The sequence below is a fragment of the Monodelphis domestica genome, chromosome 7, assembly GCF_027887165.1.
Source record: "Monodelphis domestica isolate mMonDom1 chromosome 7, mMonDom1.pri, whole genome shotgun sequence".
In the NCBI taxonomy this organism is placed as follows: Eukaryota; Metazoa; Chordata; class Mammalia; order Didelphimorphia; family Didelphidae; genus Monodelphis; species Monodelphis domestica.
This window is the reverse complement of record NC_077233.1, coordinates 232,638,651-232,663,870: the sequence shown is the minus strand read 5'-3', so window position 1 is coordinate 232,663,870 and position 25,220 is coordinate 232,638,651. Positions and strand designations below refer to the sequence as shown.

Sequence of the window (25,220 nt, the reverse complement as noted above, 5' to 3'; positions counted from 1 at the left end):
GAGCTAGTCCCTCCAAATACTCCATTTTTACTTTATGGAGGCAGCTAGATAGCAGAGGATACAGTGCTGTTCAAGGAATCAAGGAGACTTACATTCCAATCCTGCGACTGTATAACTCAAGGCAAGTCACTGAACCTGCTTCTTCATTTTGTAGAATAGAGAAAACAATAATAGCTCCAACCTCTTAGGGTTGTTGTGAGGACAAGATAATAGTTATAAAGTGCCTTATAAATACAAGCTATTAACATTATTACTGGGCCATCCTAGTAAATGCCTTTGCTTAGAACTAATTGTGCCTACTGGCTGATTCCTAAAGGGAAGCTATTTACAGGGGCTCATGAGGTAGTAGTTTGTACCCATATATGCCCACTGAATGAACTCTGGAGACCTAACTCATAAATGAATAGCTCAGAGGAGATGCTACCTATTTGCCACAACTGGCAAATCATTCCACAATTGTTGAAGAGAGGTCTGGCATAATTAAAGCTTTGTGATTTCTTGAAATCAATTTAGCCTCTTCTGTTGAATTCAGGACCCAACTTATTCACTTCTAGTGAGTAAGTAATAAACATTAAGTGCTTACTATGTGCTAGGCACTGTGCTAAGCATCTACTATGTTATATACATGGACATACATATTCGTTCTTCACTTGTTTTTTTCCCATGTGGAAGTTAGGCCAAATGTGTAAGTAATTCTGAATCTTTTCTGGGAAGTTCTGTAATTAATATTCTGGGAGCTTGATACAAACAGGATGTGTTCCAGAAACAGGAACCTCTGGAGGATCATTTTCCATAGGAAGCTTTAACTTCTATCAGAGTAGTAAAGCTATCTATAGGCACTTAAGGATGAAAATGGGAGGGCAACAAATAGAAATAAAAATGATCCACAGATATTTTTATAACATGCACACTTGAATTCTGCCAAAGCAATCTTGGATATGCTTACAAGAGGAAGCAGAAGGACTAGGGCAGCTAGGTGGTACATGGATAGTGCCAGGCCTGGAGTCAGGTCAAATTTGGCCTCAGACATTTACTAGCCAGAAGTCACTAAATCTTGTTTTCCTCAGTTTCCTCATATAGAAAATGAGCTGGAGAAGGAAATGGTAAACTACTCTGGTATCTTGGCCAAAAAAATCTCAAATGGGGTCACAAAGAGTTGGACATGACTGAAAATGACTGGAGAAAGAAACAGGAGAGAAGAGAATAGGAAAAGAAACTGGATTAGAAAAGGAGATTGGTGATGAAAGCAGAACAATTCTGAAGGCAAGGAAAGGTTGAAGGAGGGGATTGGTGTCAAAGATGTGGTCCCACAAAAAAGAACTCTTACTTTTTGTTTTCATGTTGTTCATTACTAAGGTTTTACTTGAATGCTTCATCGGGGGTAGAGACTAACCTCCTTTTAGAAACCTGTGAAGCAATAACAGACTAAGCTAGAAAGGCTTTTGGGTATTTGAACAATGTCCAGGAACCAGTCTACCCAGGCTGATCACAAGAGGGTTGGTCCCTATGTGATGAATACTTCCGGACAAGATCACTTATGAAAACCATCTGGTAAAGTGTAGAAAGTTGTGATCACCATCACTGGAGAGACTATCCTACAGATGAAATCCCTGATATAAGGAAGTGGTCCTCAAATTTTTTTTCCATAGGCCTACAGCCCTCAAAAGAAAACTGTTCTCAACTCAAGTGCTAGAAATGGTGTCAAGAGCTAGGGCTAACACATGTATAGAATGAAGAGAAACCCTGGAATGACTTGGAAGCATTGCAATAGGCATTGGGTCAATTAGAAGTGGCTCAAGGAGGTTATTCTGAGATATCGTCTTATATTCTTCAATTAGGAATAAGCTTTTGAAAAGAATGGCTTTCTCTAGTGTTTTTTTCCTTTTTTGGTAGGGGAGATTATGTGTTATGGCTAAAAGAGGTCATTATGAAGAATTCCCAAGATGTTTATTCTTTACTATAGAGATATTACAATTTAATTCACTTGAAGTAGCAATGGTATATTAGTAGGATATCAGGAAGGCCTAAAAGATTGGCATTTGCTGTACCATTAGGTAGTACAGTTTATGTTTATATATGTATAAATAAAATCTCACAATTGCTTTTTAGCAATCTTTCCTGGCAATTCCCATACTTTTGTATAATTTGTGTTTAAATTGCCATGTTAATAATTAACATGTCTAAGCTTATACATTTGATGGGGTCTTGTATTAACATGAAAAAGTAAACTCTGTTCACTATATTGCATTCAGTATCTTTCTCAAATTGTTTATTACCTAGGGTGCTGTATGCTTATTATACATTCGAACAATTTTATTAGTATGGTTCCTAAATCTGACTTCCATAATACAAAGTTTGACATGGCCAAATACAAATAGTGGAAGAATACGTTAAGGGTGAAAAGTAAGAAAAATTCAGTCTGAGTTAACATGCATTTCTCATTCATTTGCAGTCATTTTTACATGTACAAATTACACGAATCTGTGCTTATCACTACTGAGTATTTGTATATAACTCAGTTGGATTAGGGGCAAGCAGTGGCAAACCTCCTGACAGACCCAATTTCCCAAGATCAGCCATGACGAACTCAAGCACAATACAGAGTTTGGTGTTGACCACACCACTGGGCTCTGATTCAAGTTAAAATGCAATTTCTGACTAATGTGTCTGTGAGCCACCTGATCCTCAAGAACTCAGGGCTGTGTCCAGGTATTTAGATTTCCCTGAATAAGGATAGCAGAGGTTTCTGAAACCAGAGTCCTTGAAAAAGTAATGATCTAGAAATGAGGGTAACAGTCTTCTAACATGCTGTCAGTAATGTAGCTGGAGTGAAGATGGTCTTCGTAGAATTTTTTCTCATCATAGGTATTCACAGTCCAAGCAACAACATGAATCCCTTTAGCCGACCACCTCTTCAAATAGGCCCTGAGAGAGAGGGAGGGGGAGACACATAGACAGAAAGACAGCCTATTAGGATATGACCAACTATCTTTTATAGCTAGAGCAGTTACTAGGCATTGACTTACAATAAGCAGGGTAAAGAATGCTTGGGAATATGGAATAAAGATAAAATGGACTGTACCTTCAAAGGGTTTATAATCTATTAAGAGCAATAAGACTTAAAAACATGCAATCAATCGAAAGATACAACTTCATAACTGTCAGAGGTTGAGGGATTCAAGAATAGAAGGTTTCCTGGGGAAAAGTTGTGATTTAGTGGGAGAAAGGACACAGGAGAAGGGAAGATGCAGCTCATTTCACTATTTCACAGCTACAATCTCTTCACTTTGCCCCAGTTTTTAAAAAGAGCTATAAAGCCATGTGTATAGCCATGCCAATGAAACTTCCAATAAGAAAAATCTTTCTTCTTCCTTCAAAGCTTCAGAGCAGGGTGATGAGACATGATAAAAATTTTCAACTTACGTAGACACAAAATCCTTCTGCATGAGGAAGGCTGAAATTCCACACAGGTACCACAAGATATTATGCAAACTCCAATCTAGGAGAATGTCCAGCAGCATATATGAAAAATGCTTCCAAAGAGAATCAAAGCGCCGTTTCCCATCTCCAAAATAACTAAGGCTCCAAGGTCTATGAGTTAAAGCTGTTACAACATTACGGTCTGCCTGCCTCATCTGAAAGAGAATTTTGCACAATGAGCTGTCATGAAGGAAAACATTTTAAATTATGCCTTTAAATTTGGTGAATATATTCAACCCAATTGATATTACAAAGTCAACGATGGATTACCTCTTTTTTTGCCCAGAAGAGCCCCAAATTTCAATAAGACCCTATAGTGGCAGGCTGTTTTCCTAGTTAATGTCCTAATCCCCACTTCCTTCTCCTTCTCCCCATCCCCTTTCTTTTGGGTAAATTAAATTATAAAAATTCTTCGTTGTGTTATGACTTTACAAAAGTCATTTTCACTTATGTAGAGCTCAAGTTTCCCCAATGTAAAATGAGGAGTTCACCAGGGATGTCAGATTTAAAAAGAAATGGGCCATTAAACTGTACATAAGGATCCCAGTGGGTCATCTTGAATTCGCTTTTTATTTCTGTTTTATTCTATTTTTATTTATCTTGTTAAATATTTCCCAAATATATTTTAGTCTGGTTGAGGCTGCACTGGGGAGTGTTGTGGACCACAAGTTAACCTACTGTGTGTCTGACACCTCTAGGACAGATGAGCTTGGAAATCTCTTCTATTTATGCTCAAGTACTTTGAGTGTGAGGTTGACAATTTTTCAGCAAACTGTATGAAATGATACTAACAAAGACTCCTTTAAAAAATTAGAAAATTTAAAATAATTATAAGTTACAGCATTTTTAGTAATACTGAGGATTAAAAAATGTTAACGTATATCAATGAAGATTCTAGCCAGATTTCTATCTCCTAAGAGAAACTATTCCAAACCTCTCTTCTCTCCCCATGCCTCAAACTCTTCCTCCCCTCTCCTTCCCTCAGCTGAAGATCTTATTTTTTATTTTTATGGATTTGATGAGAGATCTACCCTTGTTTTCCATTCTCATTTCAAAACTTTGACATCTTCCCCCCACTCTCTGATGAAGTGGTTCTTCTCTTTGCTAAAGCCAATCTGTGTCCAAGAACCTATTTCTTCTCATCTTCACCTACAGATTTCTAGTTCAACTCTTCTAGAATCTTTGCAACCTACCTTTCAACCTCAGAAGTCAAATGAAACTTTTCCCCAAAATTATTAGCAGTCTCTTAATTGCCAAATCTACAGGTCTTTTTTTTTTTTTTAATATTCTCAATTAATGATTAAATGAGATAATTTGCAAAGTGCTTAGCACAATGCCTGGTACACGGTAGGTATTTGATAAATGCTTATTCTCTCCCCTAGCATCTACTGAACTTGACACTGTTGACCATTGTCTCCTATTAGATACTTTCCTCTCTCTAGGTTTTCATGACATTACTCTTTTCTGGTTGTCTTCCTATCTGTATGATCACTCTCCTACATCTTCTCCATTGGCTTATCATTCATAATCCCCATAGTTCCCCAAGACTATTCTGGGCCCTCTTCTCTTCCTACACACTCTCTTGTGACTTCATCAGTTCACTCATGGATTTATCATGTCTGTGTTCAATATATTTAGCTCCAGTCTCTCTCCCGAGCTTTAGTACAACTTCATCTTTTGGGCACTTCAAACTGGTAGTCCTAGAAACATTTCAAATTCACCATGTTCAAAATAGAACTCAATTTTCCTTCTTCAAAAGTCCACAAACTACCTATTCTATGAAAGGCACCACCACCATTCTTTCAGTTGCCCCAGTTCATCATCTCACTGTTATCCTTGGCTTTTCACTTTACCTCCACCACATACATCCATTCTAGTTGACAAATCTTGTTCTTTCTCCCTCCTTAACATTTCTCACGTTTTATTCATCTCAGTCACCCTACCTTCATTCAAGCCCTCATCACCTTTTAACTAGATTACTGACATGACCTAATTGTTCTCTGAACCCTTAAATCTCTTCCCATACCAGTCTTTCCTCCACACTACTACCAAAATGATTTTCCTTAAGCATAGCTCTGACTCTTTTGATCCTATATTTAGTAAATGCTAGTGGCTTTCTTTTGCTCCTGTGGCAAAAATACAAACTCCTATTTACCTATTTAAGCCCTTCAAAACCTGGTCCTAATCTATTTTTACTTATTAATTTATTTAAATGCTTAGCTTTTGTCTTGGAATCTATAGAGTATCAGTTGCAAGGGAGAAGAGCAGTAAAGGTGATTGCCCAGAATCATACAGCTGGGAAGTGTGTGAGGTCCTATTTGAATGCAGGACATCCCATCTCCAGGCCTAAGTCGCCTCACTGCCTTATAATCTAATTTTATCCCTTCAATAGATATTACTCTGCTCCCTGCACCCTGCAGTTTTATCTAGTCTTCTGTTACTCAAACATGATGCTCCATCTCCCATCTCTGTGCCCTTGTCCTGGCTACCCTTATGCCTTGAGTGTACTTATTTACTCTTAACCTCTATCTCACAGAATCCCTCTTCTTTTAGTTCAAGTACTACTTTGTAACACACAGCCTTTCATTTGCTCTTTATATTTATTTTGTATAAACTTATATATGCTCTTGTTTTCCCTATTAGAGCACAAGTGTCTTGAAAGTAAAGATTACTGAAGTCATCATAATTGGATCTCCATCACCTAGCACAAGTGGCTGGTTCATGGCAGGTCCTTAATGAATTCTGATTTACTGAATAACTGAATCATCTGCGTAAAGTTCACTACTAAAACTGTGCCAGTTAATCCCCCCAGAGGTTGTGGTTAGTGATGCTCCTCCATTCCATTATCAAAGACTAAGCCCCTGACTCATTCTGAAAAATGGCTGCTATTTAACACAAAGGGGGACACTACTTCACTTCAACTGGGCAAATTCATTGAATACCTATGCTAACTCCTATCCACACAGATCTCAAGTAATTTAAAATAATATTATATTTCACCTTATAGATCACTTCTGGCATGAAAGAGCAGACAATACTGATGTTGTATAACTTAGGAAACTCCATATACATATGTTTTAGAGCATCAGCAGCCTATAGAGAAGAAAATGAGAGATTCGTCTGTATAAAGCCATTTCAAATGTGTCAGTCAACAAGCATTCATTACTTACACATTGTCTATAGCACTGCCAAATTACTCAGAGGTTATCACATGGGGTGGGAGGGAGGGCACCAGGGTGAGATGTTGAAAGAAATACAGTAAAATCTCAAATGTTTAAACTCACATCACAAAGGATAGAAGCTGTGGCATTGCTACTTTGTTTTCTACTTCTTTGCTGATAGTCTCACCTCTTCATTGTACAGGTGGGAAGCTCCTGGAAGGAAAGGTTTGAAATTCCTTCCCCCATATCCTGGTTTAACCTTTAGGCCAAAATAATTGATAAACATTTCCATGATAATCATCTTCTAGGAAAATGGGGGGATCAGAGGTCAGAAAGTTCTCCTCAGGCCAAAGCCCAGGTATGTGAGAAAAGGCATGAATGGCACAGGACAGGAGCACAGGGGAATCAGGCTCTAATTTGCTCCAATTCCTGCTCAGTGACCATGAAGAAATCACCTCATCTCTCTGGGCTTCTTTTCATCTACAAAATGAGTAGACTCAATTTTATCTTTATGGTCTATTCTGGTTCTAATATCCTATCAAGAGTGATTCCATCAGTTTCTAGGCCTGAGTGAATTAGAGATGAATAGGGTAGGGAATGGGGTAATCCTTTAGCTTTCCCAATAGGTACTGTATGGTTTCATTATTTTATTTGAAATATGGGAAATTTTTAGAAGGCCACTTATGGAACATTCAAATATAAGCCATACGAATTCCATATAAATGATTCAGAAATGATCCAAACCTCTTCTTCCTTTTACTACTGAATGAGAATTGCCTTTATACAGACAAAAGTTTTTTTTAATCCCTCAATAGTATATGAGTTTCAATTCTACATACTGTTTTATTTTCCTTCGATAGCTCAATTTTTATGTATGCCCAAGTCATTTAAATAAAATTTGGTGCTCCTTGGTACATAAATTAGATTTGGTACAATTTGCTACATAGATATCTTTTTATTTTTTACTAGTCTGAAAACTTTTAAAAAACAAAATCACCAAACACCTTCAAACATTTAACTCTTAAAGTTACTGTTCTAGTGGTTATTACTAAAAATAGAGGTAACCTAACAGCTCTGAATACTGGAAGGTAAAGGAATAAAGAGGAAGAGAGTGGATCCTGGATAGGTGGCCAAACCTCTCTACTCTCAATGCTCTAGGAATTCACCAGGAATCTTATTTCCGTTCTCACTCCCTTCACAGAAGCAACTGAGCCTTTCCAATACATGAGAATGGCTGTCCTCTGGGTTTGTCTAGTAATTAAACATATCGTGTTATATAATAAAATCAGCAAACAAAATATTGTTTAGATAGAACAAGTACCTCCCTGTTCCATTTAAACGAAGGAAAAAAAAGAGGAAAACAACCACCCCTAAATTTTACTTTAAGTATGGATGTATTTTATTTTTTTTAAATAAACATACCCAACTCTTATCTTTCATCTTAGAATCAATATTATATATTCATTCCAAGGCAGAACTGTGGTAAGGGCTATGGTTGTTACATGACTTGTCCAGGGTCACACAGGGAGCTAGTGTCCAAGACCACATTTGAACCCAGGACCTCCTGCCCCTGGGCCTGGCTCTCAATCCACTAAGCCACCTCATTGCCCCTAAAAAGATATACTCTTGAAAGTTGTCTATAAAGGAACAAACTGAGTGATGTTTCACCAATGATTTTCATTATAATAATGGACTATACCTTCATGGGAAAAAAATGTTGGTTCTAGGATATAAAACAAAACTTCCAGGATATAAAAAGATAACTTAAGAATTTACCAAATCTTTTAAAAAGAAACATTTAAAGAATATACAGTGACTTCCTAATAAAAGAATGTTCTTAGGTATGTGAAAAAAAATACTGTACCAGAAATCATGTTTTCTAGGGACTATATCCACATGAAAGGAAAAATACTCTGTAAACTGTCTGAAGGAATATCCTAAATATTCTGGGTTCTGGAATACTAAATTTATTGGTCAGAAGCAATTGGCCTCACAATGGGCATCAGAAACTTACAGTTGTTAGTTTTAAAGTAGTTTATTTGAGTAATTTTTTTTTCTAATCTTTAAACTGTTTACTTAACTAAGTCTCTGGATAAAATTACATTAAGAGATGTAGATCTGATCACGAGTCCTTATAAATTCTTTACTAATAAAAATGGCCTGTTCTTTTCTGACACACACACCCCCCACTCTTCCTGATATGCCAGAATATCTGGATTTCCCCACTAAGAAGTAATTAAGAACTTTGAAACAATTTATTTCCTATATTAATTATCCTATGAATTTGTAAATCTTTGTGGTGGGATTTTTAAAAGTAGGATACATCTGCATTAAAAATACATTTATGATAAAAATCACATTTTTTCTTACTAATTTTGGAGATGACTGGTGGTTAAATAAAATTTTTTAAAGTGAATGAAGTCCCACATTATGCCATAAAAACTGTACCATAGTTGCATGGCTCTTGACATCAAAGTAGATTGTGAGGTTATGCTTTAGGCATTCCACAATGGCTTCCTTCAGAGTAGGTATTTTTTCACCAGGGAAATTATTCCTATAAAATGGAAGGAAATAAGGTAGAATATCACAGGAAAAGAAAAGATAAAGAAGAGTTTAGCTGAATCAATTTCTTCTCTCTTGCAATCCATAGGAAATAGCATTAGCCCTTATTTATTTTGCTCAACCATGTCCAATTAAAGAGAATTTTAAAGTAATATGAACCAAACAACTATAGAGTATAGAGTCTTGGACAGACTATAACTAGGTTAAATCATTTCACTTTTTAGGAAGACTGGAAGCTTCCACTAAATTAGTAAATCTATGGTTAGTAAGCTTATAAAAAGGGGGATATATATGTTATTTTCTTTTTTTTTAATGCTATTTTCAAAGAATTCTAAGCACACTTTAGGACTGACCAAATGTCCCAATAAACAGGAGATGTCACTTTTGAAAGCTGAGAGGCAGCTTTCAACTATCTAAGAACTGTTTCAATACTTCAATTCTTTAAGAACTTAGCATTTTATTACATGGGTACCCCTTCTATCAAAGGAAAATCTTCAATTCCTCTATATTTAGTGAGCAGTCTTTAAGAATTACTGTGGCCTTCAAATTTATCATTGCAGTCAAACTGGTGATGAGCCTCTTTAAAACTAGTTAGTCTGAATTCTGAGGGACTGAGAAAGAACGCTATCCACAACCAGAGAAAGAACTGTGAGAGTAGAAACCCAGAAGAAAAACATATGATTGATCACATGGTTTGATGGGCATATGATTGGGGATTTGGACTTTAAATGATCACTCTATTGCAAATATTAAAAATATGGAAATAGGTTTTGAACAATGATACATGTATAACATAGTGAAATTGCTCATCGGCTCCAGGAGGTCAAGAGGGAGGAGAGGAAGAAAAAAGCATTAATCATGACACCACGGAAAAAAATTCTAATTAATTAAATAAACTTTTAAAAAGTTTATTTAGTTTTTTTTAGTTTAAATAAAAAGTTTTATTTAGTTAGTCTGCTCATCAGAAGAAGGATAAGTGGTATGTCTCCTGGCCTATACACTGAAATCTTTTAGGCTAGATATGACTCAGCCAAACTATTCTCTATAGTTGTGCCATTTGAGAACAAAGGCCCACTTCTACACCAAGATGTGTATGATTTTGATGTAGAAGGCCAACAAATACTTCTTTCAGATATGGACTAAAAGAAAATGAAGACCAAACACTATCTTATCTTTGTTTAGATAAGAAGGGGGAAAATCAGTTTTAATAATATATGTGTGTGTGTGTGTGTGTGTGTGTGTGTGTGTGTGTGTATTTTTTTTTTTTTTTAAAGCAAAAGCCTTATCCCCAAGTCCATTTTAGGCTAATAACAAAAGCACTGATATAGCTGACTCTGGGAAGCTGCAATGGTCAGAACAGTAAACACAAGGAATCAGTATAGGAATTGTATTTTCTATTCTTATTGAAATTCTTTTTGTGCCTTTATTATAATTGCTCTGGGAAAATAAGGTCACAATCATCTTAAGGTATTGAAGGAACTAGGTTAATGGGGGTTCCCTGTATGCTAGGAATATATATTCAGGGTATCCCTGAATATATTTTATCCCTGGGTATAGAAAACAGGAAGCCTCGACTATAGGCCTGTTTAATATTTTCATGAATTTTAACTTGAATGATTAAATCACTGATGAAGTATGCTTATTAAATTTGCCAATGAAGATTAGTCAAGGAGAATGGGTTATGCTTTAGAAATGAATTTTGTTTACATTTTATTATTTGGAGAAGTAAGGAGATAGAAATACAATGATGTTAATTTGGAACCAGTGCAAAGTAATTATCAAGGAGGTAAAAACAACTTCCACAAATAAAAATCATTGCCTTAGTGTAACTTAGTGTAAGTGAAACAGAAAAGAATCTAGGAGTCATACACTAAGCATCAACAGTAAAGTTAATTTAAGTTTCTCAGTGAAGCAATACATAGCATATGTTCAATTTTTAGCCTGAAAAACATGGATAACTTTGAGGTTTTACAAAATAAGAGTTAATAAAAATCTTGGGAAATAGAAATATATAAAATTTAAAGTAACTGATGCAATTATACTACATAAATGAAGGTGAACAGACAAGAGAGTGCTATTATATGCTACACTTCCATCTTTGCTGATATTCCTGAAAGTAGCAAGGTACATATACCAGAGAGACTTTTAAGGTCACTTCCAAATTTATGGCAGTTATCTTCTGCATAGAATATCTTCCATCAATCTCCAAACCAATGAAAAAAACAGCTAAAGAAATGGATATGTACTTACTTCAATCTGTGGTTTGCTGCTGGATTAAGTTTTCTAACATCAGCAAATGTCAAATCACTCAAACGACCTGTTCCATCAGTAGTCCTATCTACTGTCTCATCATGCATTAGGACAGGAACACCATCTGCCGTAAATTCAATGTCCAGCTCCACACCTGTTGCTCCATTCTTAGCTGCCTTAACAAAAACATTAATAATATTATTGTCAAATGACCACAAATGTTATTTTTTAGCTAAAAAACTAATCCATTCTGAAATATTAGTTTGATTAACTAGCTTGAGGAAGAGGGAACAGAACACTGAGGTGATGGGACACTGGGCAACTATGTATTTATATTTATACACACACACAAACATATTATATATTACGCCTTTACCTTTGGTTCCAAGGCAGAAGAGTGGTAAGAGCTAGGCAATGGGGGTTAAGTGTTAAGTTAAGCTCAGCGTCACACATCAAGGAAGTGTCTGAGACCAGATTTGAACCTAGGACCTCCCATCTCTAGGCGGCTCTCAATCTACTGAGCCACCCAGCTACGTATTAATATTTGGTGAGGGCGAAGGGCGAGGCACTGCTGAAGGAAAGTAGCCAGCCCAATGTAAGTCACCATAGTTTAGGGCCTGGACCAAAATGAAGACCTTGGGCCTTGAGTTTGTAGGTAGTACTGGGTTCAATTCTTGGCACCACATCTTAGGAAGGATTTGACAAGCTCATCACTTTGTTGGAGGAATTCTGTTTCAAGGAAACTTAACAGGTAGATAGCATATGATCTTAAAGTATTTGAAAACGTATAATTTAGAAGAAAGGTCGTCTTTTCTGTTTGACCCCATAGTGAAAGCTTGGGCAAATAGGTGACTCAGTGGAAAGGCCTGGAGACAGGAGTTTCTGGGTTCAAATCCAGGTTCAAAACCCAGCTCTGTGACCTGGGTAAGGCATTTGCCTAGTTCTTACCTCTCTTTCTGCCTTGGAACCAATACACAGTATTGATTCTAAGACAGAGGGTAAGGGTTAAAAAAAAAGTGGAAGTTGGAGAAGTGTTAATCTAGACTAGCTGTAAGGACAAATTTCCTAATAATTAGACTGTCTAAAAGTGGAATAAATGACTTTAAGGGGCAATGATAACAATTTAGTTATACAGCACTTTAAGGTTTATACAGTGCTTTCCTCAACATAATCCTGGTGAGCTAGGTAATGTGTAAGAATTATTATCCTTATTGTACAGATGACAAAATTGAGGGTGAACGAGATTAAGAATGCAGGTGCTGTCATCATCTATAGTCACCATGCTACTTTTTTTGAATTAACATCATGGCTGGGATTTGAGCCTAGGTCTCTTCGAATTTCAGGCTGAGAACTCTTGCCTCAATCTCTCACAGACCTGAGATAGTTGGTCCTTAATTAAAAATATATTGAAGGGCAGGCTAAGTGGTTCAATGACTTAAAGGTAGGAGGACTTCCATACTCTAATTGTATGACCCTGGGCAAATCAATTATTCTTTACATCAATATGAGCTTTTAAAATTGAAAATCAATATATTCTTTCTATTTTGAAAAATATTCTTTTATTTCTTTCTATTTTGAAAAATAGAAAGACTATATTGAGCAAAGAAAATGCCTATCTGAAAAAAATCATTCTTGTAGCCTGCCACGATAAAGCAAATTTCACGACAAAACAATGTTCTATTCAACCCTAAGTAATGGGGTTATTCATACTATATTATGATTAAATAGCATGGAAGAGAGGTACTCCTTTCTACAGTGAAGCTAAATGGAAGCTGAGGCACATAACCAAATGGGCAATTGTACCTCATATCTATATGATTCTACTTTAGCGAGCCTGAATAAAAAGTATGTTTGGCACTTGAAAAAAATCTAAAAGGAGACAAAATTTTTTATTAGCCAGTGCAAAATGCTGTAACTTCTTAGGCAGCATCAAAAGACCAACCTCTCTCTATCCTTGTACTTTTGTACCCTACCCTAAGTATTAGCAATTATGGTATACAATTGGGGAAAGGAGGAATTTGAAAAGTTGAAATGTTAGAGAAATAGCTACTTTGCCATTGTTGGTAATTAAGTGTAATGAGGTTCAAAAGAAAATTGAGTCATTCAAGATGCTGCTTCTAAAAACTGTAAAATCTGTTTTTATATGCCCATTTTTCTAAAAAGGCTGGGGGTGGGGGGGAGGGCGACAGCTGGGTGGTTCAGTAGATTGAGAGCCAGGTCTGGAGACAGGAGGTCCTGGGTTCAAATCTGATCTCAGATACTTCCTAGCTGTGTGACCCTGGGCAAGTCACTTAACCCCTATTGCCTAGCCCTTACTGGTCTTCTGCCTTGGAGCCAATACATAGAATTGACTCCAAGATAGAAGGTAAGGGATTAAAATAAGGCTGTCTGGGGTAACTCATTTGTTACTAAAAGTCTACTTAGAGATTTTTGCTGTATGCAGTGTGGACTGTAATAGCACACACAAAGAAGCTTGCATTTTTCTGATGATAATATGTAGTAGTGATAAGGAAATAACATTATTATTTATGAATACAAACATAAAGATTACCACAATAGGCTAACAGACTGGTAACTCCTGTGAGATGAGAATAATTGTTTCCCAATAGTCTCAGGAGAAAGAAGGAGGTACTGGTTGAACTAAACCAAGAACTTTTTGTTTGATGTTAAAAGTGGATATTTTTTAGCCCATAATAGTACTGATGTCAGTTTTTGACATTACTTAAAAGCACAACTCTTTAGCAAGATCTCAATGTATTAGTTGAAAAGGAACATTTAGGACAAAGAGGTGGTTCAGTAGATAGAAGATCAGGCCCAGAGAGGGGAGACCTTGGATTTAAATCTGGTCTCAGCCATTTCCCACCTGTATGACCCTGGGCAAGTCACTTAACCCCCACTATGGAGCTCTTACCCCTCTTTTGCCTTGGTATTGGTTCCAAGACAGAAGGGAAGTTTTTAAAAAATAAAAATAAATTTATTAAAAAGGAACACTTTATTTAAACCAGGTTCCTTAGTACAGTGGCATATCTTCTAGAGACAGAAGATTTAGATTCATTCAAAGTTTTATTATAGTCAACCTTATTTCAAAAACAAGAGATCAGCAATTAAGAAAAAAATTTTTTTTTAAAAAGAAGACTTCCAGGGCAGCTGGGTGGCTCAGTGGATTGAGAGCCAGGCCCAGAGATGGGAGGTCCTGGGTTCAAATCTAGCCTCAGACACTTCCTAGCTGTGTGACCCTGGGCAAGTCACTTGACCCTCATTGCCTAGACCTTACCATTCTTCTGCCTCAGAACCAATACACAGTATTGATTCTAAGACAGAAGGTGAGGGTTTAAAAAAAAAGAAGTCTTCACAATGAAAATTAACTGATAGATTATGCCTAATGCAGAATAGTTTAGTCAAATGTAGTTTTGAATTTTAAAAGATTATCATATGGAAGAAGAGAACACATGTATCAGCAGGGAAAGAAATGGGAACATCCCTAGTCAATGTGACAGAAAAGGAGACTGGAATAGTTATAGACCAAACAAGTAATAAGGAGATAGAAAAGCATATAGTTCTTAAAATGTCTCTGATTATCCTTTGAAAATAACTGGTGACTAAATTTGTTATTAACAACTCAAAAATGTTTATGCAACAGTTCTGTTTATCCATCCACTTTGTTTAATGTGGTAGCTCTGCTTAATCCCCAAGGTCTGACAATTAGACAGCTCATTCTATTTGCACACCCAGGATGAGCCAATTTCTTTTGTTTACCTCATTACCTTTAACTCCCTGATGTTCCTAGGTGACAGTTTTAAATTTTGTTTTGTTAGTTGTACTGAATGTTAGCCAATAGCTCAGTTAAAGATGGCACAGTATATATATATATATATATATATATATATATATATATATATATATATATATATATATATATATATATATATATATATATATATAATAGCTAATTGTCTTAAGAGAAGTCTTCAATGTTATAATTTATCATAGGCCAAGCCCCTCTAAGTATCAACTGGATGTCTGTTTCTCATGATTTCCACATTAAACTTGTATTTCTTTTCTTTTTTAAAAGTTCATTTATTTATTTAATTTAGAATATTTTTCCATGGTTACATGATTCATGCTTCTTTCCTGCTCCTCCTCCCACCCACTTCCCGTAGCCAACAAGCAATTCCACTGGGTTTTACATGTATCATTGATCAAGACCTATTTCCATATTATTAGTATTTGCAGTATGGTTTAGTCTGCATCCCAATGATATCCCCATTGAGCCATGTGATCAAGCAGTTGTTTTTCTTCTGTTTCTACTCCCTTGTGTTTATTTCTTAAAATCTTTTTTAGGACAAAACTTTTTCTAGTCATTTTTCTCAAGCACAAAAATTGTATTTAAAACTTTATTTAAAATATTCTACATAAGGGATGTCATTACCAATTTGCTACCCTAAAAGGTACATCTTGTAAAGTTGCTGAGTCATTTTTATTTGATGCCAATCAGTTAAAAGGGGGTATAATTGTAGTTCCCGTGTACATAGTTTCAACAGATATCATCCTTATTACCTGGTTATCTATCACAGAATAGCATACCAGGAGAACTGGGCAAGCCCTCCAATAGTTGGTGGTGCCTGCCCTGGGCTCTTCCTGAAGGAAGCTAAGGATTCTAAAAGGTGATGAGTATAGATAGCCATCTTGGGGTGGAGGAGGCTCAGGGGTGGATAGGCCCAAACTAGGAGATGTTATTGTATTTTTATATATTTTTCCTCATTAGGTTCATCTTACTTTATTATCTACAAACCTAGAAAATAACCGAAAGTTATTTCTAGGTGACAGTCCAAGTTCCAACATTAAGAATTTATAAGACCAATAGCAATTACCAATTCTCTGCACCTGAACCCAGTTAAAGAAACAAAGAGATTCACCAATAAATCCTAATTCATATTTCATTACCATTTTTATTACTTGAATTTAGCACTGTCAAAGGAAATTCTTTCCTCCCCTACTGCCTTTCAAGAGGTTAAATGTTTTATATACATGTTGCAATCTATTTTTCTTTAATGAGTGATACAAGAAACAGTTCTATCATAATATCTATTTTCATGGCCAACTTAAGAACTTAAGATTCAGAATTGGAAAGGACCTTACTAGAGACTGGTCCAACCTCTTCATTTGAGAGAAGAGTAACCTATCTCAGAGGCATCTCAGGTTGAACAGGTAGTAAGTGACAAAGCTCTGAAATGAACCCAAGCACTGTGACTTCAAATCCAGGGCTTTCTGGATAACTGTCTTCCATCTTATGGCATCACAGAAAAAAAAAAAATCTTTTCAAAGGCCCCTTCTCATCACAAACTAATTCAGTGCTATATACATAGTAACAACTCAGTAAATCTTCAAATGAAGGAAAAACACTGTACAGGCACTCATTACTACCTCAAAATTCTGAAAAAAACTTAAAATACATTGCACACTTTTGTTGTTGCTGATTTGAAGCTACCATGCATTACAGGTCTGCTCAAGCTACTTTCTTACTTAAAAATCCTATTGCCTTTATGATAAGATAAAAACCCTGTTTGGCATTAAAAGACTTTTTTAGTTCTGGCCTATCTTTCCAGATTCCTATCTTATCACCCCACTGCATGGACTCTACATTCTAACCAATCTAGTCTGTTCCCTGAACTCAACTTTCTAACTCCACCTCTAAGTCGCCTCTACCCTGAGATGGTTATATTCATCACCTTTTAGAATCCTTAGCTTCCTTCAGGAAGCACTCAGGGCAGGTACCACCTCCTATTGGAGGGCTTGCCTAATTCTAATTGTTAGTACTTCTCTCCTTCCTTAAAGAATGTTGTATTTATTTATGTATTTAGAGTGCATGTCTTAGCTCCTGGAGGATATTTTTCATTGTAAAATCCTCTCTTCTCACTGAAGTATTTAATATACTCATTAAACTAAATTGAAAGTAATTTTAAAACAGTGACACTAGATTGACAAGTCTCACAACTTGCAGGTTTACCCTAGCTTTTATAATATTCCAGAATGCTGGAGATTATTTTTGGTTGTTCATCTCTCTTCTATTTTGGGCATTTTATTCAATTACTTTGTTGGTCATCCCAAATGAGTTAGATATTTGGTACTTTCCATGATGCAGTGGTCTAAATATTTCTAAAAATCTTTTAAGGAAAATCTAAATAAATATCTAAATCTAAAATAATAAATCTTTTAAGGAAAGAAGGTAGAAATTTCAACAGAACCATGGATATACTCACCCCCCACCCCAAATGTCTTTTGCAAGAAGGAATATGGCAGGCTCAAAATATAAGCACTAATTTAAGGCAACTCTTAATTACTCAATACACACACACACACACACACACACACACACACACACACACACACACACACACACTCCTCTTTGTATATATTTCCAATTGTTATAAAAGATAAAAGATTACGAACTTGGGTTGAGTAAATAAGATGCTTATTCAAAAGCAAAAGATAAAAGGAGGAAATTGGGGTTCATAAGTACAAATGGACTAGATTAATTTTCTTCTACTAAAAACTGTGTTTTCAAATTTATTTTTTAAAACTCATCATAAAAGACTGATGACACCAACTTATTTTAGAGAGACAATTTCTTTCTTCTTTTAGATCTTGTATTTATACACACAAAAATCAAATAAACCAAAATAACACCTTAATGAGACTCAGGTTTGAAAGGAATGATTTCACACCAGTGTCTATAATATATGTCTCATTCTGTGATACATCCTTCCTGTCAACTTGACTCCTCCTTGGTTTTACTTATAATCTTTCTAAAATTGTATCTCCTCCCAAACTTCTTCCCTGGTTCTAAATGGTAAAGAGCTAAGGATTTAATCTACCATAAATAGAAACCAGAATGGAGACAGGAAAAAAATAGAGAACAAAATGGGAATAAACGATGTACTCTTCCTGACTTTTAGAGTGAAGACCATGTCTTTCATAGGTTTATCACAGTATCTAGACCCATGATGATGAATCGATGACATACGTGTCAGCACTGACATGCATAGCCATTTTCAATGACATGTGGTGGCATGCAGGCTCACCAAGCCTTGGGGCCTGGGAGCTGCCTGGGTGGGGTGGGGAGGCTGCTCCACATGCTGGCTGCAGGGGCAGGGGTGAGCAGGCAGTGCACACTAGTCGGCTGGAGCTTGTGGGGCTCCCTTGGGGGAGGGGGAGGAGGAGTGTGCAGGCAGCACTGCACAGTGCCCAGGGCTGGTGAGGGGCAGAGACAGTCCAGTGGAAGACTGGGCAGGGCTCCAGCCCATGTGAAATGAAGGAGTGCCTAGAACCAATTACCTGACATTTTTAGCACCCTGAAAAATACAGCAATGGCTTTACTCACAATTTTCCCCTCTTCATACTTTTGTGAGACCTTATTCTCAGCATTAAATAATATCAAAACCAACAAAAGAAAAAGATTGACAGATGAAGTTAGTAGCGCTTGCTTGGGCTTGAAGTATACAAAATACCAACCTTCAAGTTAAGATTTAGCCAATGAAATTCAGCAATAAAAATGTCACTAATAGGCAAGTTAGTTAATGAATTCCCCCTCCTCCTCACTTATCATAGCTCACGGCACCCCACACAAGTTAAATAATATCAAGACCAACAAAAGAAACCAACTGACAGATGAACAAAGAAGTCACTAAGCAGTTAAGTTAAATGATTAGTTTTTGGTTTATTAAATAGTTATATGTTACAATTATACATTTTTGTTACTTAAACTATAAATATTGTGAAATTATGGTTTTTTTTCTCGAAGTGACACACCACCCAAGTTATACTTGATTTTTTGGTGAATTTTGACACACCAAGCTCAAAAGATTGCCCATAAGTGATCTAGGCACCATTCGTTCTTAAAAAATTTTTTTTTAACTGTAGACCTTACACTATAAAATGACTTTTCAAGAAGCCAATCATTTCTTCTTATGAATAACACTCAAATTGCTAAAGTGCTAATAATTATTGTTCCTATCAAAGACTGCACCAAGTATTGTTGTTATTTAAGAAACAAATGGAATTTCATTTTCTGCTAGAAAAGCATACTGCTTAGTGTAAAATATCAAAGAAAGCAAATAATGGGCATTTTTGGTTGTCTTGAAAACATGAATAGCATGTACATAAACAATTTTACAAAAGTCCCTAAACATTTTACAATATGAATTCTACATATATTGTGCATGTGTGAATATATACATATGTACCAGAACATTAACCAACAAGGATTTACTAAATATCTACTATATACCTAGCACTGTGCTATTCTTTTAAGACAGTTTGTTATATATTTGGGAGATGAAATTTGTTGATAATATTTATCATGAAGAAAATTTGTTAAGTTGTATCTAACTCTTCATGACCCCACATTTGAGGTTTTTTTTTAGCAGAGATACTAGAATGACCTGCCATTTCCTTCTCTAGATCATTTTGAAGATGAGGAAACTGAGGCAAATAGTGATTTGCCCGTGGTTCACACATCTAGTAAATGTCTGGAGTCAGATTTCAACTCAAGGAAGATGAGTCTTTCTGATTCGACACCTAGCTGCCCAGAAGAAAATTAAGTCCTATCATTTTTCTTTTCTTTACTTTTTTGATGCTTCTAAGATCATTGATAGTTTATGAGGCATTCGTCAGATGTAGAAAAAAGTCATATGAAGGCTACAAGAAGTTGTAAAGACTTCAAACCTATGGCATATACACAAAGGGGAGGTGAGGGAGGAGGGAGAATGTTGAGTTTCAACCTGGCTCATAAACACTAATATCTACTAATACCCTTCCATTCTTGTCTTCTACTCTTTTCTGTCTCCTGACTTCAAACTTTACTTCTTACTGGGCCCTTAGTGAAGCCCTTGGAATCACTGCTGTACCTTATGGAAAGAAAAAAAGGCCTGGAGGGTTGAAAAAACATAAAACTGGATAGGAAAGAGGCAAGCAAGCAGGTGGTAGATGTGAGAGAAAAATTCCCTATCCCCTTATATGAGGATTCGATTTTAATGTTAGCAGTAGTCTTGAGATAATCATAATTGTAATTATAAGATAGTTAGCATAAGTCATGATTTTAGTAGGCTTTTTTGGTGATTATCCTGATATAAGTATTAAGGTTCTGAATTAAGTAAATAACTGCTTAGCATTGGCCTCAATGTTATTATACCATGCACTCTCAGCAATAATAATGGTCTTGAAATAGGCCTGACCTGGGGTTTAACACCTGATACCACCCAACACCATCCATTCTAATCTTTGAGTTACTAGTCCAGGCTCCAACACTCCCCACTTTTCTATCAAGTGACTTTTGTAAGAATAAAATTAATATCCAATAACTCCAAGTATTATATTTTATAAGATTTATTAATAATAACTTTAAGTAGAAGAAATAAAAGGATAAAAGTAAAAGCCTGAGTAAAGCCAGCCTCAGTTCACACACTTTCAATTCATCACCAAGGGATTTTTTCTACCAATGAGAAGTATTTCTTGATTACTTCAACCAATCCACATCTTTCTATTTTTATCACTGTCTTAGATTATTTCCTAAATTATGATATTCTCTGAGGTATATAGGAAGGTCTCTCATAGGGCTCAGGGTCTTTTGGTCTTGACCATAAGTCCAGCTTTATTGTGTACTGGCCATCTCCCAATAAAACTAATTCTTTTTTTTTTTTTAACCCTTACCTTCCCTCTTGGAGCTGTTCCAAGGCAGAAGAGTGGTAAGGGCTAAGCAATGGGAGTTAAGTGACTTGCCCAGGGTCACACAGTTGGGAAGTGTCTGAGGCCAGATTGGAACCTAGGACCTCCCATCTCTAGGCCTGACTCTCAATCCACTGAGCCACCCAGCTGCCTCCCAATAAAACTAATTCTTTATGGCCTGGAGACTTTGTTTATCATTCATGTTCCTGTGTTTAGAAATTATGCAACATAGACTATCAGAAGGACCCACACTCAAGAAGATCTATTCAAATCCTAATATAGACATCTATTAACTGTGCCCCTGGGAAAGTCAGCTAACCTTGGTCTATCTCAGTTTCCTTATCTGTAAAATCAAGATAACAGCTACTACCTTGAAGGATTTTTGTAAGAATAAAATTAGATAATATTTGTAAAGTGCTTTTCAAACCTTAAAGAGCCATATAAATGTCAACTATTATCTTTCGTTATATATGTTAAAAATAAACAAACAAGAAACAAACAAACAAACAAAAAAAACCAATAAGACCTGGAATATTTAAGTGATTTGTCCAGGAACAAACAGCTAAGGACTGACAGAGTCCCAGATCACATGAATACCAAAGTCCAATACCTTATCTAGTACATTTCACTTATGATACCTTGAGGCAAATTGTGAAATTTCATAATAACAGAAAAAAATTTTTTAAAGAATTTCAAAGGTCATGGGAGTTCCTCACAGGGAAAAGGGCACCTAGGATGGCTAAGGAATTACCACAGGGGTCATCATGACTATTAGTCTAGAGCAGAGGTTCTTTTTTTTTTCTTCCAAATATCTTGATAACTTCAATAATTGGTTTTCTTTGTATTCCTTTGTGTTATTTAGTTTATAGACTTAAAAACATAAAACATTAAACCACCCCTGAGTAGGGAGTTATTAGAACAGAATGCCAAAAGGATTCATGACACAAAAAAAGGGGAAGAACTCCTAGTCTAGGGGATGAAAACAGATCATTAATATAGCTCACGTTTATATAGTTCTAGAAAGGTTATGAAGTGTTACCTATACCAAAATCATATTTGATGCTCACAGCTACCCTATAATACAGGGGCTATCATCTCCCCACCATTTCACAAATGGGGAATGAAGTAGTCGGAGGTCAAGAGATTTGCCCTCAGTGATACAATTAGAAAGTAAATTTGACAACATTTGAATTTTGGTCTTCCAGACTCCAGGTCCAATAAGCTGAACCACCCAACTGCATTTAATAGTTAATTGTAATAATTTACAATTATATAGCACTGTAAGATCTGCAAAATGTTACATACCCTCATAGGGGCAGGTAAAAGGCACAGTAGATAGTGTTGGGTCTGGAGTCCTGAGTTCAGATCTGACCTCAGCTGTGTGACCCAGGACAAGTCACTTAACTCTGTTAGCCTCAGTTTCCTCATCTGAAAAGTGAGCTGGAGAAGGAAATGGCAAACCACATCTCTGCCAAGAAAACTCCAAACCTGGTCACCAAGAGCTGGGCAGAGCTGGAAACTGTTGAATACCACAAAACCTAACCATCATACTTGATGCTCACAGCTACCCAGTGGAATTGGGCCTACCATCCCTCATTTTATAAATCAGGAAACTGAGATTGAGTGATTTGCCTGAACTTTTGATCTCTGGTCTACCTGACTCCAAGCCCAGCACTCTTACCCACAATCAACTAGATGCCTTTAACTAATTAATAATAATGGACATTGATTTAGCACTGCAAGATTTGCAAACTGTTCCTAAGAGAAGATACTGAGTCCTCACAGGTAAGGCTTTCATATTCATTTTACAAATGGGAAAACTGAGTTTGAGTGATTTTCTTCATGAAGTCATGCAATTAATAAGTGACTGGGGCCACATCTGAACTCTAGTCTTCCAGACTTCAGGTCCAGTCTTTATCCATTAAACCACCTAATTGCTTTAATAATAAATAATAATAATGCATATTGATACACTGTAAAATTTGCAGTTTTCCTTATATTTGATTCGAGGTGGGGCTTCCATATTCATTTTACAAACGGGAAAACCAAAGTTGAGTGAATTACCAGTAATCATACAATTAATAAATGACTGGGGACACATCTGAACTTTGGTCTTTCAGATTTCAGGCCTCATTCACTGAGCCACACAGCTATTTTTAATAACGAATAATAATAAAATAATGCACACTGATATAATGTAGCACTATAAAACTTGCAACACATTCCTTATACGTGATCATAATTGACCATCACCAGAAGACCGTCATATCATACACACTCCCATCCCCACCCCCGCTTCCGTTTTCCAGAGGAAACTGAGGCTCAGAGAAGTTTAGCTAGGGCCACAGAGAAGTCCCATTTCCTCTGGACGGTAAAGGTGCGTGTGTGTGGTGTTGGGGGGGGTGGGGTTGTGCGAACACACAGGGGCGCCACGAGAGGAGCAGGAGGGGCCCCCCTTTACCTACCTCGCGAATCGCAGCCAGCGTGTTCTCGGGCGCATCGTGACCGCCCCCGCGGTGGGCGATGGCGGAGATGCGACCGCGGGGCTTGAGCACCTGCAGGGCTCGGCGGCTGGGCACCGGCTCGTAGCTGAAGAAGCGCAGCAGCAGGTAGAAGCTAAAAGCGAAGAGGCAGGAGTTGAAGGGGCTGCGGGTCAGCAGCAGCAGCACCAGGAACAGGAAGGTGAAGGAGGCCAATAGGCCCCCCTGCTCCTCCCAGAGCCACATACCGGGGCCGGCGCCGGCGACGGCACCGGCACCCGCAGCCTCCGGGACAGAGCCCGGGACCCGCCGGGCTCCGCGAAGAGAGAGAGGCGCGGGACAGCGGGAACCACGGAGCTCAGGAAGCCGTCACCCGCAAAGGGCACCGGCGCGCACAATGGCTGGCCCCGGCACATCCGGAAAGGGAATCTCTCTGCCGACCAATCAGCGCCTCGGAACTCCAGGGCATTCAAGGCGGAGCCGCTGCTATAGCAACAGGAACGAGTTTGGAGGATCGAGTTCCAGAAGAACTGACATGGGATTGTCGCTGTTATTAACCTTTCTGGTACACTCACACGTATTATGTAGGGGCCGCCACTAGGTGACGCAGTGGCTAAGGCACCTGGCCCAGAAATTCAAATGCAGCTTTCAGAGATCAGAGTTCTGTGTGCAAGTGCCTCAGTTTCCTCATCGGCAAAAAAAAAAAAGGGATGATAGTAATAGCACCTACCTCCACGAATTGTTATGAGGATCAAATATGATAATATTTGTAAGGCAATTTTGCAAATATTAAAGTGTTCTGTATAATCGTTATGATTAAAGAAGTGGACACTGCAATCACAACAAATTGGTACTTAAACTTCTTAGGGAAATGAAGGAATTGAAATAGTTTTGAAAGACAGGTTCTCTAGAAGCAGGGCATTACAGAAGAACCAAAAGGCTGCTTTGCCATCGTCTGCTTCTTGTTTCCACTTTTTAATGAAATCCTCATCTGCCATGAAAATCTACAGATGTTCTAATACTTGAAATGCTATCTTTAAACCAGTTTGTTTATAGAGAAACGACACTGGAGAATATGAAGTAGTGTTCTTAGGAGAGATAAAGAGTATATTTATAGAGAAAAAGAGAATATAAGAGAACTTTGATGCATTTATTCATTCAAGGTTTTTTTAAATTTATTTTTATTATTAATAATATTTTATTATTATATATATAATAAAAAATTAATAAATATATTATTTATTCATTCAAGAAACCTTGGTTTCTTAGTTCTAGCTTTTCTATTCATTCAGCGTGTGATATTGATCAAACTAAATTCTCTGTAATTCATTATTAGTAAAATGACTGCGTTCAGCTAAGTCACTTTTAGCAATGTGACCTTGGACAGATCAGATCTTAAACATTCTGGGCCTCTTTAGAACAAAGAAATGATTTGAACCCGGACCCCTTAGACAAGCATTCATGGCCATGTTAATGTTTTTAGGGTCCAAAAGTGTTCCATACCAGATTAATTTCATAGACAACACTGTAAGGTTCCTCCCAGCTCTACAGATATACACAATTT

At 36.9% G+C, this 25,220-nt stretch overlaps 1 protein-coding gene across 5 annotated transcripts; it reads right to left on the bottom strand.

The window, feature by feature from the left end:
• Positions 1–2,242: 2,242 nt before the first annotated feature.
• Positions 2,243–24,174, bottom strand: GDE1 (glycerophosphodiester phosphodiesterase 1). Of its 5 annotated transcripts, none has more exons than XM_056806572.1 (6): positions 23,638–24,174; positions 11,454–11,625; positions 9,090–9,195; positions 6,481–6,573; positions 3,424–3,635; positions 2,243–2,925 (listed from the first exon to the last, which is right to left on the bottom strand). In XM_056806572.1, exons 1-6 carry the CDS (start codon positions 23,900–23,902, stop codon positions 2,778–2,780), a joined length of 996 nt encoding a protein of 331 aa, XP_056662550.1. In that variant the 5' UTR covers positions 23,903–24,174; the 3' UTR covers positions 2,243–2,777. The 5 variants fall into 5 exon arrangements, with proteins under 5 accessions (XP_056662550.1, XP_001366390.1, XP_056662552.1 ...); XM_001366353.5 differs by having other exon boundaries at positions 11,454–11,629; positions 23,642–24,083; XM_056806574.1 differs by having other exon boundaries at positions 23,642–23,773.
• Positions 24,175–25,220: the final 1,046 nt, after the last annotated feature.

Excerpts from the sequence above, each read along its gene's own strand:
- GDE1 (XM_056806572.1), bottom strand. The coding sequence starts at position 23,902 with ATGTGGCTCTGGGAGGAGCAGGGGGGCCTATTGGCCTCCTTCACCTTC. Across the intron at positions 11,626-23,637 it reads GGCTGCGATTCGCGAGGTAG|CTAAGAATGGAGCAACAGGT; the intron begins GTAAAGGGGGGC and ends TTGTTAAGGCAG. Across the intron at positions 3,636-6,480 it reads TGCCAGAAGTGATCTATAAG|ATGAGGCAGGCAGACCGTAA; the intron begins GTGAAATATAAT and ends ATTCTCTTTCAG.